The 13,010-nt window shown below is 48.8% G+C and overlaps 7 protein-coding genes across 7 annotated transcripts; 6 read left to right on the top strand and 1 right to left on the bottom strand.

The window, feature by feature from the left end:
• Nucleotides 1-390: 390 nt before the first annotated feature.
• Nucleotides 391-867, top strand: N7496_004786 (VOC family protein; the record flags this gene model as incomplete). The annotated part of the gene is made up of 1 exon (XM_056697715.1): nucleotides 391-867. The coding sequence occupies one exon, from the start codon at nucleotides 391-393 to the stop codon at nucleotides 865-867; it is 477 nt and encodes a 158-aa protein (XP_056556240.1).
• A 261-nt stretch (nucleotides 868-1,128) lies between these two features.
• On the top strand, nucleotides 1,129-1,560 carry N7496_004785 (uncharacterized protein; the record flags this gene model as incomplete). Its single annotated transcript, XM_056697714.1, has 1 exon — nucleotides 1,129-1,560. The coding sequence occupies one exon, from the start codon at nucleotides 1,129-1,131 to the stop codon at nucleotides 1,558-1,560; it is 432 nt and encodes a 143-aa protein (XP_056556239.1).
• Nucleotides 1,561-2,375: 815 nt separating this feature from the next.
• N7496_004784 (SH3 domain-containing protein) lies at nucleotides 2,376-3,314 on the top strand (the record flags this gene model as incomplete). Its single annotated transcript, XM_056697713.1, has 4 exons — nucleotides 2,376-2,432; nucleotides 2,503-2,914; nucleotides 2,973-3,203; nucleotides 3,259-3,314. 4 exons carry the CDS (start codon nucleotides 2,376-2,378, stop codon nucleotides 3,312-3,314), a joined length of 756 nt encoding a protein of 251 aa, XP_056556238.1.
• Nucleotides 3,315-4,096: 782 nt separating this feature from the next.
• N7496_004783 (ankyrin repeat domain-containing protein) lies at nucleotides 4,097-7,675 on the top strand (the record flags this gene model as incomplete). The annotated part of the gene is made up of 3 exons (XM_056697712.1): nucleotides 4,097-4,189; nucleotides 4,261-4,798; nucleotides 4,854-7,675. 3 exons carry the CDS (start codon nucleotides 4,097-4,099, stop codon nucleotides 7,673-7,675), a joined length of 3,453 nt encoding a protein of 1,150 aa, XP_056556237.1.
• Nucleotides 7,676-8,621: 946 nt separating this feature from the next.
• Nucleotides 8,622-9,930, top strand: N7496_004782 (AIM24 family protein; the record flags this gene model as incomplete). Its single annotated transcript, XM_056697711.1, has 5 exons — nucleotides 8,622-8,658; nucleotides 8,727-8,744; nucleotides 8,795-9,235; nucleotides 9,295-9,644; nucleotides 9,712-9,930. 5 exons carry the CDS (start codon nucleotides 8,622-8,624, stop codon nucleotides 9,928-9,930), a joined length of 1,065 nt encoding a protein of 354 aa, XP_056556236.1.
• A 625-nt stretch (nucleotides 9,931-10,555) lies between these two features.
• N7496_004781 (translation initiation factor eIF2 subunit beta) lies at nucleotides 10,556-11,993 on the bottom strand (the record flags this gene model as incomplete). The annotated part of the gene is made up of 5 exons (XM_056697710.1): nucleotides 11,932-11,993; nucleotides 11,598-11,703; nucleotides 10,934-11,492; nucleotides 10,791-10,827; nucleotides 10,556-10,729 (listed from the first exon to the last, which is right to left on the bottom strand). The coding sequence occupies exons 1-5, from the start codon at nucleotides 11,941-11,943 to the stop codon at nucleotides 10,556-10,558; spliced, it is 888 nt and encodes a 295-aa protein (XP_056556235.1). The 5' UTR covers nucleotides 11,944-11,993.
• A 347-nt stretch (nucleotides 11,994-12,340) lies between these two features.
• N7496_004780 (uncharacterized protein) lies at nucleotides 12,341-12,779 on the top strand (the record flags this gene model as incomplete). The annotated part of the gene is made up of 2 exons (XM_056697709.1): nucleotides 12,341-12,617; nucleotides 12,676-12,779. 2 exons carry the CDS (start codon nucleotides 12,341-12,343, stop codon nucleotides 12,777-12,779), a joined length of 381 nt encoding a protein of 126 aa, XP_056556234.1.
• Between the last annotated feature and the right edge of the window lie 231 nt (nucleotides 12,780-13,010).

Raw genomic sequence — 13,010 nt, 5'->3', positions numbered from 1 at the left:
TGAGCGTAGCCTTTCATTTCTACTTAAATCCTACGCATGGAAGATAATTTGAACCACTTTTATGCTTTACTACTGAAGCATTCCAACACACCAGTTATTAACGGATAGTTTAAGCGAAAACAATCTATGATGAAAGTTGACATTCCGAGGTAGTCCTATAATTAGCTCATCCTACTTATAATCTTCAAAACCTTAACCGCGACCCCGCTTTCATTTCATCAGTGATGCGTCTGGCTAGATCTATTTGTTCTAGATTGCCTCGAATTACAAATATCAGCACTCCAGTTAGAAATCTTAGAGTCAGAGGTATATAACTTGAGTCATTGCTGGATCCATCGCTCTTTCAAGAACCTGCATTTCCAAAATTAGTCGAATCCTTTATCCAAAGTCATGACTTCAGCTTCCGAACCACCATCGTCACCTCTCGCAACAGAGCCCGGCAAGGGCAACCGCCCATCACCAAGAAGCCACATTCGCATAGCACGCCCGTCTCGATCTCTTGCCGCTGCCGAAAAGTTCTGGAAGGACGGACTAGGCTTGCATGTGCTCTGGCGTTCTGGGCCCCCGGAGCATGTTGAAGGTGGTCATGAGCTCCTCATGTTAGGTTGGCCAGGCGCATCATGGCACCTAGAACTTGTTCAGGTATATGAACAGGACGGTGTGGACATGCAGCCACGCCCAACGGAGGAGGATCTCCTTGTGATTTATCTAGATGGACCGGTTGATCCTGCCGTGGTCAGTACCTTGGTCGATGCGGGAGGGAAGCGGTTGGAAGCGCCGAATCCGTACTGGAATACTTGGGGTGTCACCCTTGAGGATCCAGATGGCTATCGACTGGTGCTGTGCAAAAGGGAATGGAGTAACTAAGAATCATGGTCTTTTCACCTAATTGTATGCGCTTAAAAGCTCACGCTGATGGTGCCTCCGGATATTCTTTAATATGACCTACCCAAAGAGATATACTTAACCTTAAATTAAGAACCATAATAGTAGCTTGCTTTGTTTTTTTTGCATTCATCCGCGTGGCTAACAATTACATCAGACCTGCCCGTAATCAGGTCGTTGATTCTTTCACTAACTGAAGATTCTAAAAAGCGTACCCCCGAAACTTTGTCTATCGTCGTGATAATGTCTGCCTCCGGAGTCTCTACTCCACCTTCTAAGGTGGTCTCGATCGAGTCACCTACGAAAACCTCCAGTCTACCACCAGTAAGTACAGGCCAACTCCCTCTTATTTTTGGTCACATCGCCAAGGATTTCCAGTTTACCGATCCCCCTGGCTGGAACTCGAGTCCATCAAATCCTCTTTACCATAAAGAGTGGATAGGCGCCGACTCCGAAGGTCAAATCATTGCTCGATCCTACGGTCTGCAACCAGGACAGCCGGTTATGGAAGATATCAACGGGTGGCACACAATTTTCCTGTCGGGCAATACGTTCTATCTCTGGGGGCGGATGGGCGACGAAGTTCAAGAATTTGTGCCTCGAGACATCCGTGAGATCGCTTCTTCGATGTCCCAGTCGGGACTTCAGGAACTAGCCAGAAAGCCTCTTATTTGACTCGTATAATGGAATAGATGATTCAGATCACGGTTCATCTAATTCGAATGTGTTCTTTGACCAGTAGACTGCGCCAGAGAGCTCTGAGAGCGAAGAATAGTTGAAAGTTGAAGCGGCGATGAATGCATATAGAAACATGCATGACGATAGGTGCTAAACCTGAATAGACACGCTAAACTCTTTGCGTAACAGACAGTCACCGAGTCGCAGGATACGCAGGATATACAATGAACATTGCGAGATAGTAGGGCTTCTCTGACACTTGGAATATACCCGCATCGAGAATCTATAGAACAGATTTGAATCAAATTCGGAACATCTTTAAGAGCGTTAAGGAGTATCAAACCTAATTTGATCCGGATCTTTTCCCGTTTACACTCTAACATTGTCAACATTCCCCGCCGGGTCTCAGGTACCAATACGAATACGAGGCCAGCGATGGTAATTGGAGATCAAAAGATGGGGAGTATTGTGCTGTATTTAGACCTGTCGCTTAAGATCAGTTCCTCACGTAAAGGAAGAGTCGGCTAGTTATTTGTTTAGCGTATTATTATTCACTAAATATGGATCTCCGAGTTATGCCTAAAAATTGTCTTGTCCCCTGGAGATTCGGAAGTCTTGGCCCCCCAAGGCAACAAGACATGTTCCGGGCAATCCACACCTGGCATCTCCCCGATTCTCCTCCCTCGCCAGTCGCTTCTTTTTCTCCCCTAGTTTTCGATCTAAACCCCTCGCGTTGATCAGAAAGACCTCTTTTCTATCCTCCAGTACCCAAAGTACTCGTCTTCCTCCCATATCCCGCGATTTAACCCACCATGGCGAGCGAGTTCCAGTCCGCCATGACCATCCGGTCGCTCCGCATACTCAAGAATGTATGCTCATCCACCCCCTCAGCGTCCCGGTATCTGGAAGCCAAAACGCCACTAACTCACGATAATCTAGGAGCTGGAGTTCCTCGCCGACTCAAATGTAATCAAGCCCGACCAGCTCAATGCTATTCTCGCACAACTGCCCACCGAGACCGACGCTCGTACCGCAGCCGCACGTCAGAACCAGACACCCCCTTCACCATTGCAGATTCAAGCTTTGCCCCAGCCCGTTCAAGCGCAACCTCCTCCAGCCCCATACTCGCCCCCGACGACGCAGCCATCTACCCTCCCCTTGAACGAAAAGACCCCGGTGTACAACCAATACGCCTCCCCGCCTCCGCAGGCACCGCCAGCATACCCTCAGGCTGCGCCGCCATCTTTGGGTTACGCTACTGCAATGTGGGCATACACTCCAACCGATGAGGGCGACCTAGCGCTGGTGCAGAATGATCGTATCCTAGTTCTTGAGCACATGAATGTTGACTGTATGTTTCGGAAAACTGCCGATCTTATCGAGATTCGATAGCTAACATGCACGTGCAGGGTGGCGTGGTCGTAACGAGCGTACCGGCTTGGAGGGTATCTTCCCGAAGAGCTATGTCAAGGAGGTCGATGAGAAGGCAGGCATCTATACGCCGCCCCCGCCGACCAACTATGGAAATATGCCTTTGGCTGTTAGCCAGAGCGGATCTAACCCTGCTACCAATGATCCGGAGCAGAAGAGCAAGTTTGAGCAGAATGGCAAGAAGTTTGGCAAGAAATTGGGCAATGCTGGTATGTCGAGAGTATATTCTTTGATCCTGATGAGGAAATCTAACCATGTTTGCAGCAATCTTCGGTGCCGGTGCTACTGTCGGCTCCAACATCGTGAACAGTATCTTCTAAACAGCATGCATATCTCGCTCATATTGTGTGGACTTGAGATACCTTGTTTGGCCGCTCATAGTCTCTTTCTCTTATCATTGGAATGGCGTTGGTGGAATTTGTTTTTCTCTGGATGGATTTGCTTGTGGCTTAAAATGAAGCTCCTTCTTCAGCTGATTGTCTGCGATGGGTATCGTCAAGTTCGTGAACTTAGTCCTTACTTTGCTGCTAATATTCTTTGGCTTTTGAAGCACAATTTTGATGAACATATCGACTCGCACATTGTTCTTCTATTATCAAAGACTCCGTAATCAAGAAAGGCGTGGCCTAATATGCTCCTTTCGCACTCCTCTTCCGAGGGATATTCGACTGGATGCAACCCATTGTTCTAGATTTACCGGACATCTTGTCTCGGGATATCCTATGCATGATTGGCTTCATGAGTCTGATCGGGGCAATCTGTCGAGTTGCTACTTTAACCCTACCTCCAGGTCGCAGCCGCAATGCGGGCCGCTATTAGCGTGTTAAGCAGACAACACTCCTGGTCATCTGTCACGGCGCTTACACACATGCAGGCGCAGCTTGAGTAGTTTCAAGACTGGACAGGAATAGCGCCGCTAGGCATTTCGAACGGACGAATACCCCACTTTAGCCATCCTTTTGAACAGGGATCAGCAAAATCACAATGGGGGCGCAGCTATTAAGACCCAAGGAGAGCCGCAACAGCGCAACAAAATAATACGTCCAACAATGTTATTGTCTATCCATGTTTTTGTCTGTCCGTGACACATTTTTGGGTCATAATGCATTTGACTATATTATGTGTATTATTTCTGGCACCCTGTGTTTTGGCTGATGGTTGGGAGGATTTTACTAATAATCTTGCCACGGACCTGGTATGTTTAATCTCTGCGACACTTAAAATATTGCGGCGGCTCAGGCAAAACTGACATTATGACACTTCAAGGCCCCTTTAATTACTCTCTTCGGCGAACGTCTCACTAAACAATTTCTTTCCGAGTCGATAAGCCTCCTAGACAACATAATCTTTGCGCTATCACCGCTGGGCGTATTGACGGCCGTCGTCTCCGTGATTCGAGTATGCGGTGGTTCCTCCCTTCGTGCTTTCATCGGCAGAGCGCAAGAAGGTCCCGCTGAAGCCGAGAGTGAACTCTTATCATGTGTGTCGGAATCTACAGCCGAACTTTTCAATGAAGGGGGCATATCGCGGGTCTTTGGTAGACCTAAGATTGTGGAAATTGTAATGTGGGAAGAGGAAAATTCGCAAGATGGGGAGAAAAGTATAGAGATTGGAACTCTACGCGATGCTCTCAAGAAACGCGCTTGGTCTGCTCAAGGTTCAGGCCTTTCGGATGAGGATTGGTCTGATCCAACTTATCTGCCTGAATTCGATATTCCCAATCTGTCTTTGAATAAGGGAATCAAGAGACGTGACCAGTTTTGGTTCCATTGCGCTGCTATACTAGGTGCTTTGCTGCAACTTGGTCAGTTCAAGTTAGGGAAGCCTTCTGTCTTGACTTTATACTAACATATCTCCAGGTGTGCTGAGCTATGCTGCCCTCACCGTATTCTTGTTCCCCGGATCCTTCAAAAAGGATGGAAAAGCTGTTCCAAGCTATGCATTTCCATTTTATATTGTTGGCACTACATTCCTGTTCATGGGAATGCTATGTTGTGCAATCATCATTGAGCGCTCTTCAGAAGAGTATCACTTCAAGCCTAACAAACCTAGCAACATATTCTGGCTACAGCCCGGAAAGCAAAACGTCGGCGACCAAGTCTTCAATGCATTCATGGCAGTCAAAGAGGGATCAAAGTCAACCATGACGATGGAAATGGAGTATATCAAGTCGGTGCGGGTTCGAAAATATGATGGGAGGCATTTAGAGATCTATATGACGCTTCTATCCACCCTACTTGGCTTTGTTTTTCAGTTCATTGGGCTTAGAGGATTACACGCCTCGGTTATTCTTGCCCAGCTGGGGTCAACCTTCGTCATGTCTATTTTGCGCACATGTCTTCGGACTGAGCGAATGCCGCAGGACGAAAACAAAATGAGAGATGAGCGAGAGCTCGCATCACACAAGCAACAGGAGTTGGATTGCTTTGCCTTTCATCTTAAGGATGTTGAGTCCTTTGAAGTCGTTGCCCCGTCATCAACAGAGACATCCTCGACGGATTCATCTAACGGAGCCTATCAACCACATCCGCCTTTGGTCGATCAACTTATACAAACAAGAGCTCAGTTGGCAGAGTTGACAGCTAGTTCAAGTCACGGCTTGGTGGTGGAATGGGACAATATGCCGATTCGAAAAGTAGCCCAGAACCTCGCCCTTGTGATCGAATCGAGCATGGATCTTATGTCTAGCTGGGGCGTTGATTTTGGAAAGTCCTTCAAATTTCAGCTTTATATCGAATGCCGACCCTCGATTGCAGCATACAATCTACCTATTCGAAGCAGCTATTCAATATGCCCCGAAAGGTGCGGCGATGCACTCAGGTGGAGAGTTGACAAAAATGAGCTAGAGGCCGTTCTTGGTCTTTGGGTTTGGTCTTTATACAAATCTGACGAATCCTGGCGTCGGCCACTCAATCGCATGGTTGGGCTGACTAGAGAAGAGGCAGGCAAGGAAGAGACGTACCTCCTCTTTCACAAATGGATCTTCAGGCAGACTGAGGCAAAACTGGTTTCTTCCAATATGATCGATTCATCGCGACGTCTTTTTGGTTTTGACAGCAAAGAATATCCTCACGGCAAAGACACACTCATAGTCAGAACCGAGAATGGGATTGAAACCATGATCGCACAGGATATCTACATCCAATTTCTTCAAGTCGCCTTTGGGTGCATGATTGATCTTGGCGGAGAGACATCTCTCGACACTGGATTTCAAAACACGTTGTTTGCTCATAACAGTCACTTGGATAAGCTTGTCCAATGCTTTGAAGACTGCCATATGGGCTCCCGTGAAGACGCCCTACTGTGCTTAGTTCCAGCTTTGAAAGCTCAACTGCTTTTGCCTGAATTTTCAGCTGACTCGCCCACCTTTAAAAGACAAATAGACAGTCTAATTTCGAGAAATGACTGGAAAGGAGCCCTCAGTCAAGGGCAGTGGATCTGTGAAAGGTGTGAAGGAACTGAGTTTGAGCGATCAGTCTACGAGCTTGGCTATCTCTGCCGCCGAGCTTTACTTGCCAATGACAAGACAGCCCACCAAGAAGGGTTCTCATCCATCTGCAAGATTCTCAAATCAGATATCAAGTCCGAGTTTCTTTGCGCACAAAGGATATCGCCGCCTTCAAGCTGGTCAAGATCACCCGAATTTCAACAATGGTGGCTCTCATTTTCGAACCAGATGGGATGGGTTGCGTGGCAGATCACCACGAATGTATTCGGGCTGCGGTCGATGCAACCATATTTGAAGCAATACAAGGCTACCAAAGACTTGGAAATGCCTGAAGACGTAGCCATGAACCCGGAACAAAGCCAAGTTGGCATCCGAGTTATGCAGGAATGGCTGATGTCCAGTCATCTTGATTTCGAGCGTGATTTCTACGGCAATGACGACGAGGAATGCTTTGAATGGGCCCTCAAAGGAAAGCAGTATGGTCTTCTTTACTTCCTTTTGGTTAGGTGGGCAGAGCTTGGCGCTGAGAACCCCATGCTCATTCGTCATGCGTATATCATTACGGCCAAGCATCGCTCTTACTGGGGAATTCAAGTACTCCGAAGACAAGGTGCAGATATTGATGTTCTCACTCAAAGCAAGATGTCAGCATTGGTTGAGATCATAGCCACTGGTGATCTTGAAGCTGCGAAGACACTTCTTGACAACGGTGCAAATCCCAATGGCAGCGAGCATGCGCCAAACCGTAGGCCTTTACTTCTAGCGGCTCATGCGGGCCTCACAGAGATGGTTGATCTACTCTTGGATTACGGTGCTGCGCTCGAGATTTTGGATCATGTCGGGCTCCCTGCTCTTCATTGGGCTAGTAAGGAAAACCACCTTGAAACAGCTCGCTTACTCTTGTCCCGTGGTGCGGAGGTAGACAGATTTGGATCGGATGAAAAGTCTGCTCTTCATTTGGCAGTGATATCAGACCAGCTCCCTATTGCAGAGCTGCTTCTTGAAAACGGGGCAGATGTCAACATGCCAGAGGGAACCTCGGGACAAACCCCGTTGATACTGGCAGCGAGATCTTCCTTTGTTGAGACTGCCCATTTATTGCTATCTAACGGAGCTAATCCCCAGCTTCGCGACCGCGAAGGGCTGACTGCTCTTGACTGGGCCAGAATGAATGACTATCGAGAGATGACGGCCCTGCTGGAAGAAAGAATCGGCCGGATTACTATAAGCTGACCGGTATCTCGGTTAGATCAGCAGCTGACAAAATACCATGGATGAAACGTCTGCTTTACGCTTTGGGAATGATATAGAGGCGAATCGAATATTGACGACATTCTAGTAACCGAGAAACAATGTACTTTCCATATGGAGAAAGGTGTCATGTAAATAGGTTGGATCTAGAAGTGTGGATAGTGGGTAACCTTAATCAGTCTGCACGAAATGACAGCAGCCAAATAAACATCGCGGGATTGCTCACCATGCTCTTTTTTCATCAATTACAAAGTAGACAGTCAATAAAATTATAAATGATCCTTCTCGACCAGATCAACCGTTGAATACAGTACATCGTGCGTGGGCTGAAACGGACTCGCAACGTGGGGCACACCAAAGTTTCCTTGGCTTCTTGGGCGCCTCCTCTCCACATCCAATCACGACTCAAGATCCACCTTGACGCTAGAGAAGCCAGCCCATCAGGTTGCGCAGTTCCGACCTTTAGGCGCCGGCTGGGATTACCATGCAGTAGTCCACTGTGATACGGCAGCAGGTGACGGACTGCCAATCCATGCATTATTACACCCGAGGATCGCTTCCAATGGCTGCGAAAAGGGCTCCTACGCTTGTCTGCTAATAATAGGCCGCAAGCTCCCGCGTGCGGAGTTGGAGCTCGATTCTCTCAAATACGAGACATCCGCTGGGTTCTGCTCTCCGTAGTTTGTATCGCATTTATTTTTTTTTCTTGACCTCAATGCATTGAGCAACTATTCTCGCACGAGCAGCTAGCACTATAACACCAAATTGATTATCATTCCAGCACATCCCTAGTGCCTCGATCCGACCGTCTTGGTACCCCTCCCCCGCATCGAGTCCAGCTGTGAGTTTGAGGGTATTCTCGTTCTCTAAGATGGATAACAAATGACTAACACGGAGAGCTTGCTTCCAGTTGCTGTAGCAGTACATAATGTCGCAAGCGCATTATCCTCCGCCGCCCATGTCGGGTAAGTTAGCAACGATCATCTCCGCGTAATAACTGCTTTAGAAGACTAACATGCAATCAATTGTGTAGCGCCGGCACACGTTACATGTGAATAGAGCCTGTATACCCCGAGTGAATACTGACTAACTCCGCGATAGCATTCCCTCCTCCTCCACAGCCATCTCCTGGATTCGCACCGCCAAATTTCAGCTATCCACCTCCACCGAGGCAATCGCCCCCTACAGCTGGAGCGTACCCTGGGCCTCCTTCGTCCGTCAGCCCACCCGCGCCTAGCATTAGCCCTCCAGTAGGAAACCCCATCGGCAATGAGTACCAGCAGTATGCGCAGCAGAACGTCCCATCGTATCAACAAAATGCTGCCATCATGAGACCCCCCTCATCACCACCACAGTCAGCTCCTATCGTGCAACCACAAATTCCTGGAGCAGCGCCACCTGGACAGTTCGTGGGAGCATCGGCTACCAATGAAGATATGGTTGGAACGTTCAATGGAGGGAGTTATCGCATCAGCCACCGCGATTCAAACTCCCTTTTGACTCTGCAACTTGCAATGGGATGCCCCCTAACTGCTAAGCCCGGTATGTTTACATCTGATCAGAGATGCTTCTTCACTTCTCTCTGACAAGGTTTTCAATAGGTGTGATGATTGCAATGTCTACTACCATAACGCTTCGAGGTACCGTTAGCTTCGGTTGGAAGAAGCTCATTGCAGGTGGCGAAATGTCGATGTCTAACTATACCGGCCCCGGCGAACTCCTGTTGGCTCCTTCGGTCCTGGGTGATATCATTGTTCTCCGAATGAATGGTGACCAGGAGTGGAAGATTGGACGCGATGCTTTCTTGGCCTCTACATCAGGCGTGAAGCATAAATACCAAGCTCAGAGTCTTGCAAAGGGAGTTTTCTCTGGAGAGGGTCTGTTCATTTACAAGATTTCCGGAAATGGATTGCTTTGGATGCAGAGTTTCGGTGCAATTATCAAGAAAGATGTAAGTTTGACCGACTCTTAGGAAGCTTCATTGGGACTCTATACTGATATGGATTGATGCTCTTTAGCTCAAGGATGGTGAGACATACTACATTGACAATGGTCATCTCGTTGCTTGGAACTGCAAGTACAAGATTGAGCGTGTTGCCTCGGGTGGTATCATTTCTGGACTCAGTTCTGGTGAAGGTCTGGCTTGTAAGTTTGAAGGACCTGGCACGGTGTATCTGCAAACGAGGAACTTGAATGCGTTCGCTGGTCAGATGAAGATGAGTACAGCGAGTGGTTAGTATATTTCAATCGATCGATAAAACTGCCAAGCTGGACATGGCAGCATGCGAGAAGATTTAGCCCGTCTATTTTACTCGAGATTGATGCGATTTACTCTCTATGTTTGTGGGATATGCGCAGGTCATTGTTGGCATCTTGACTTTTTCATTGGCACTATTATCATTCTTATCATGTACAGAAGCCTCTTGCCTTTTTGCGAAGCCCTTTTTTCATTAGTACCCTGTCTAGTGTCTGCAGTGCATGAGTAAATGGAACTCTAGGAGTCATGCCTCTATACATTACAGAATCAACGCCTGCTTCGAGTGCCAGCTTATTACAACCTTCTATTAGGGGCATATGCCTGGTCGATTATAATTCTCGAGCCTGACGAGCCCAAAAAACCTGCAGTTGGAAAAATGCATGCCAAAAAAAAGCTTAAGAGGTCATATCGGTCCATTTCATGCCAAACTGTCTCTATCCTTCATATCGTTCTCTCATTTCAAGTCCCATGCAGTAGAAAGATACAATACCAGGGAGTCTTTTTTTCATCAACCAAAGTCCTAGTAAGTGACACGCCATAAAGAAGAGATAAAAATAACTCCCTCCTCCACAATATGCCGAACCAGCCAGCTCCAAACCCCCCATTTAACCGACACGCTTTCTGCGGCCGACCTGGCTTCGGAAACCGGTCTTGATAGCGGCGACCGAACGACGAGATCCGCAGGAGTTGCAAGTGATGAAGTACAGACGGTTCTCGCCCTTGTTGAGCTCGGTATTCGGGCTGCGGCAGGTCTTGCAGGTGACGTACTCGACGATGTACTACAGGGGAGTTAGTGGGTGTTTCACAGGGAAGAAATGGGCTGTATTGGGAGATACGCACTTTTCGGAGAACGGACTCCAATTGCTTGCCCTGGAAACTGTACATTGAGGAAATGAATAGTTAGCATGCGATAATCAATTACTAGGAGGTCATGTGGGACCGGAAAGAAAAGATTGAGGTCGAGTATAAGCGACATCACGTACCGGCCCTTAATAACTAGGCGCTTGCTACCGTCCACACTACCGCTTGTACCCAACTCAGCGAAGAGGAATTGCGTGACGTGCTCATCGGAACGCTTCATACGAGCACAGATCTCGGCAATGTTGGCAAAGACGGTACGACGGTTACCTTCACGAAGACACTGGGGTGGAGGAATCTTATAGGCCTTGGTGCCGCTGGCAAGCAAGTCGGGGTGGTGGCTCTGGACGAGGGTGAAGAAACGGGAGACGAGAAGAGGGTATGGGATGACCTGGGTAGCGTCGTGTGCCCAGATACCGGTTCCAGCCTCGGCGTCACCCTCGGGGAGGGCCTCCTCGGCCTGCTCCTTGTCGCCCTCCTCATCGATACCGGCCTCGGCGAGCTTGGCCTCGAAGTCGCCGGCGTCCTTCTTGGTCTTCTTCTTCTTCTTCTTGAGGGCGGAGGCATCGAATTCGCCGTCGGCGGTGGGCTCCTCCGCATCACCAGTCTCCTTGCTGGACTTCTTGGACTTCTTCTTCTTGGAAAGGCCCTTGAACATATCGGTCATCTCGTCGACCTCCTTATCTAAAATTGGACATGGTCCGTTAGCGGGTCCGGTTTCGACAAAGCATGCGGAGCTCGAACTGTGCGGGGATGGGATAAAGGGCGATATAGGATGGATTTGCGTACCGGCGGGCTTCTCGGCAGCCGGGGCATCTGTGACCTGGCCGTTGGTGTCCATGATGACGGATCCTTCGCTGAAGGCGACCGACTTGCGCTGTTTCTGCTCGACTTCCTGTTCGGGACAAGTAAAGCCCAAGATTAGCTATGAGGCCAGAAAAAAATGGCAGAAAAGATTCAAATGATCGCAGAGACTGGTCCCACAAGGTAGAAAACAGTCGTTCCTTCAAACTGGCGAAATGTTGCTTCCGCGCGAGCTGTAAGGATATGGGGCGGGGGGTATTGTGCAGTTTCAAAGAAAATGTGGGAGCGTCGGTAAAAAAAGAAACCAGGTGTAACGTACGGCGTCCGCCATGTTGGGTGGTTGTAAGATTCGAATCACTTCACCACCAAGGGTAGTATGAGGTTGCAGGGTCCGTAGAAGATCGCGTAGTTCGTGAAGAGGTCGACAATGTCGAATTTGATCGAATTCTGAGATCTCCGCCGCCGCTGGAGGAGGCGAGCCTGTTATCGCGGGACACTGGCACGTGACCGTGACTCAACCATCATACAAAAGTCACGTGTCGGTCATTACGTTTGGGATCGAGCAAGTCAACAGCCAGTCCCAAACAACATCAACTAACATTACCACTACCTTGTTCTTGCCAGCAGATGCTTCTATCATAATTCGGGCAGTAGGCAGGCCGCTGCTCATTAACTTTTCTTTCTCTCTATCGCTTTCCGGTTCCTATTCTTCATAGACGCTCCTCATCATGGCAGCCCCTCCCCCTGCCGAGTCCAATCCCTCCTTCTCCATGTCCGCGTACATGATGCCTTCGCACGAGAACTCCTTCGGATCCGATACGGACGATGATATCGCTTCTCTCCCCTCAGAATCAACAACAGATTCCGACTTGGAGACTCTTTCCGACGACTACTCCGATGCCGAGGCGGAATGGCGGGAAAGCATTGAGCAATTAGAGCTGCTCCTGACAATGGTTCTGGTGCCGTTTGTTGGCAAATATCTAGGCCGCCGCTGTGCCTACTGGAGTATGTGAAATGGAGTCAACTCGCTGCCAGAATACCCAGCTAATCTTGAGCTTGACAGGTTGGACAAGATTCATGCAATGGAAGTACCCGGTAGAGGTCGCTGTTACGAGCCCTGGTCTCTTCAAGGGCGCCGGTGTCATCGAGGCAGCCGCAAGCCTATAATTACCCTTTGTATTGCATTGACGATGCCCTCTGGGCCCGAATGGCCCAATCCAACAACCCGCTCATCCCTACTACACCAAGACCACGCCCAAACCGCAGCAGATCAATACCATGTGTCTTGGTATACTTTCTCGGACTGCCAATGGGGAACTCGAGGTTCCAAACAGCTTTCATGCCTTGAATGGCAGGCAGCCTGCCATGGACAGTCACAGCGGAAACCTCACTCTCCAC

Source organism: Penicillium cataractarum, assembly GCF_028827025.1.
Source record: "Penicillium cataractarum strain IBT 29864 chromosome Unknown utg000004l, whole genome shotgun sequence".
NCBI classification, from domain to species: Eukaryota; Fungi; Ascomycota; class Eurotiomycetes; order Eurotiales; family Aspergillaceae; genus Penicillium; species Penicillium cataractarum.
The sequence above is the reverse complement of the archived record's forward strand: the minus strand, read 5'-3'. Positions and strand labels throughout refer to the sequence as shown.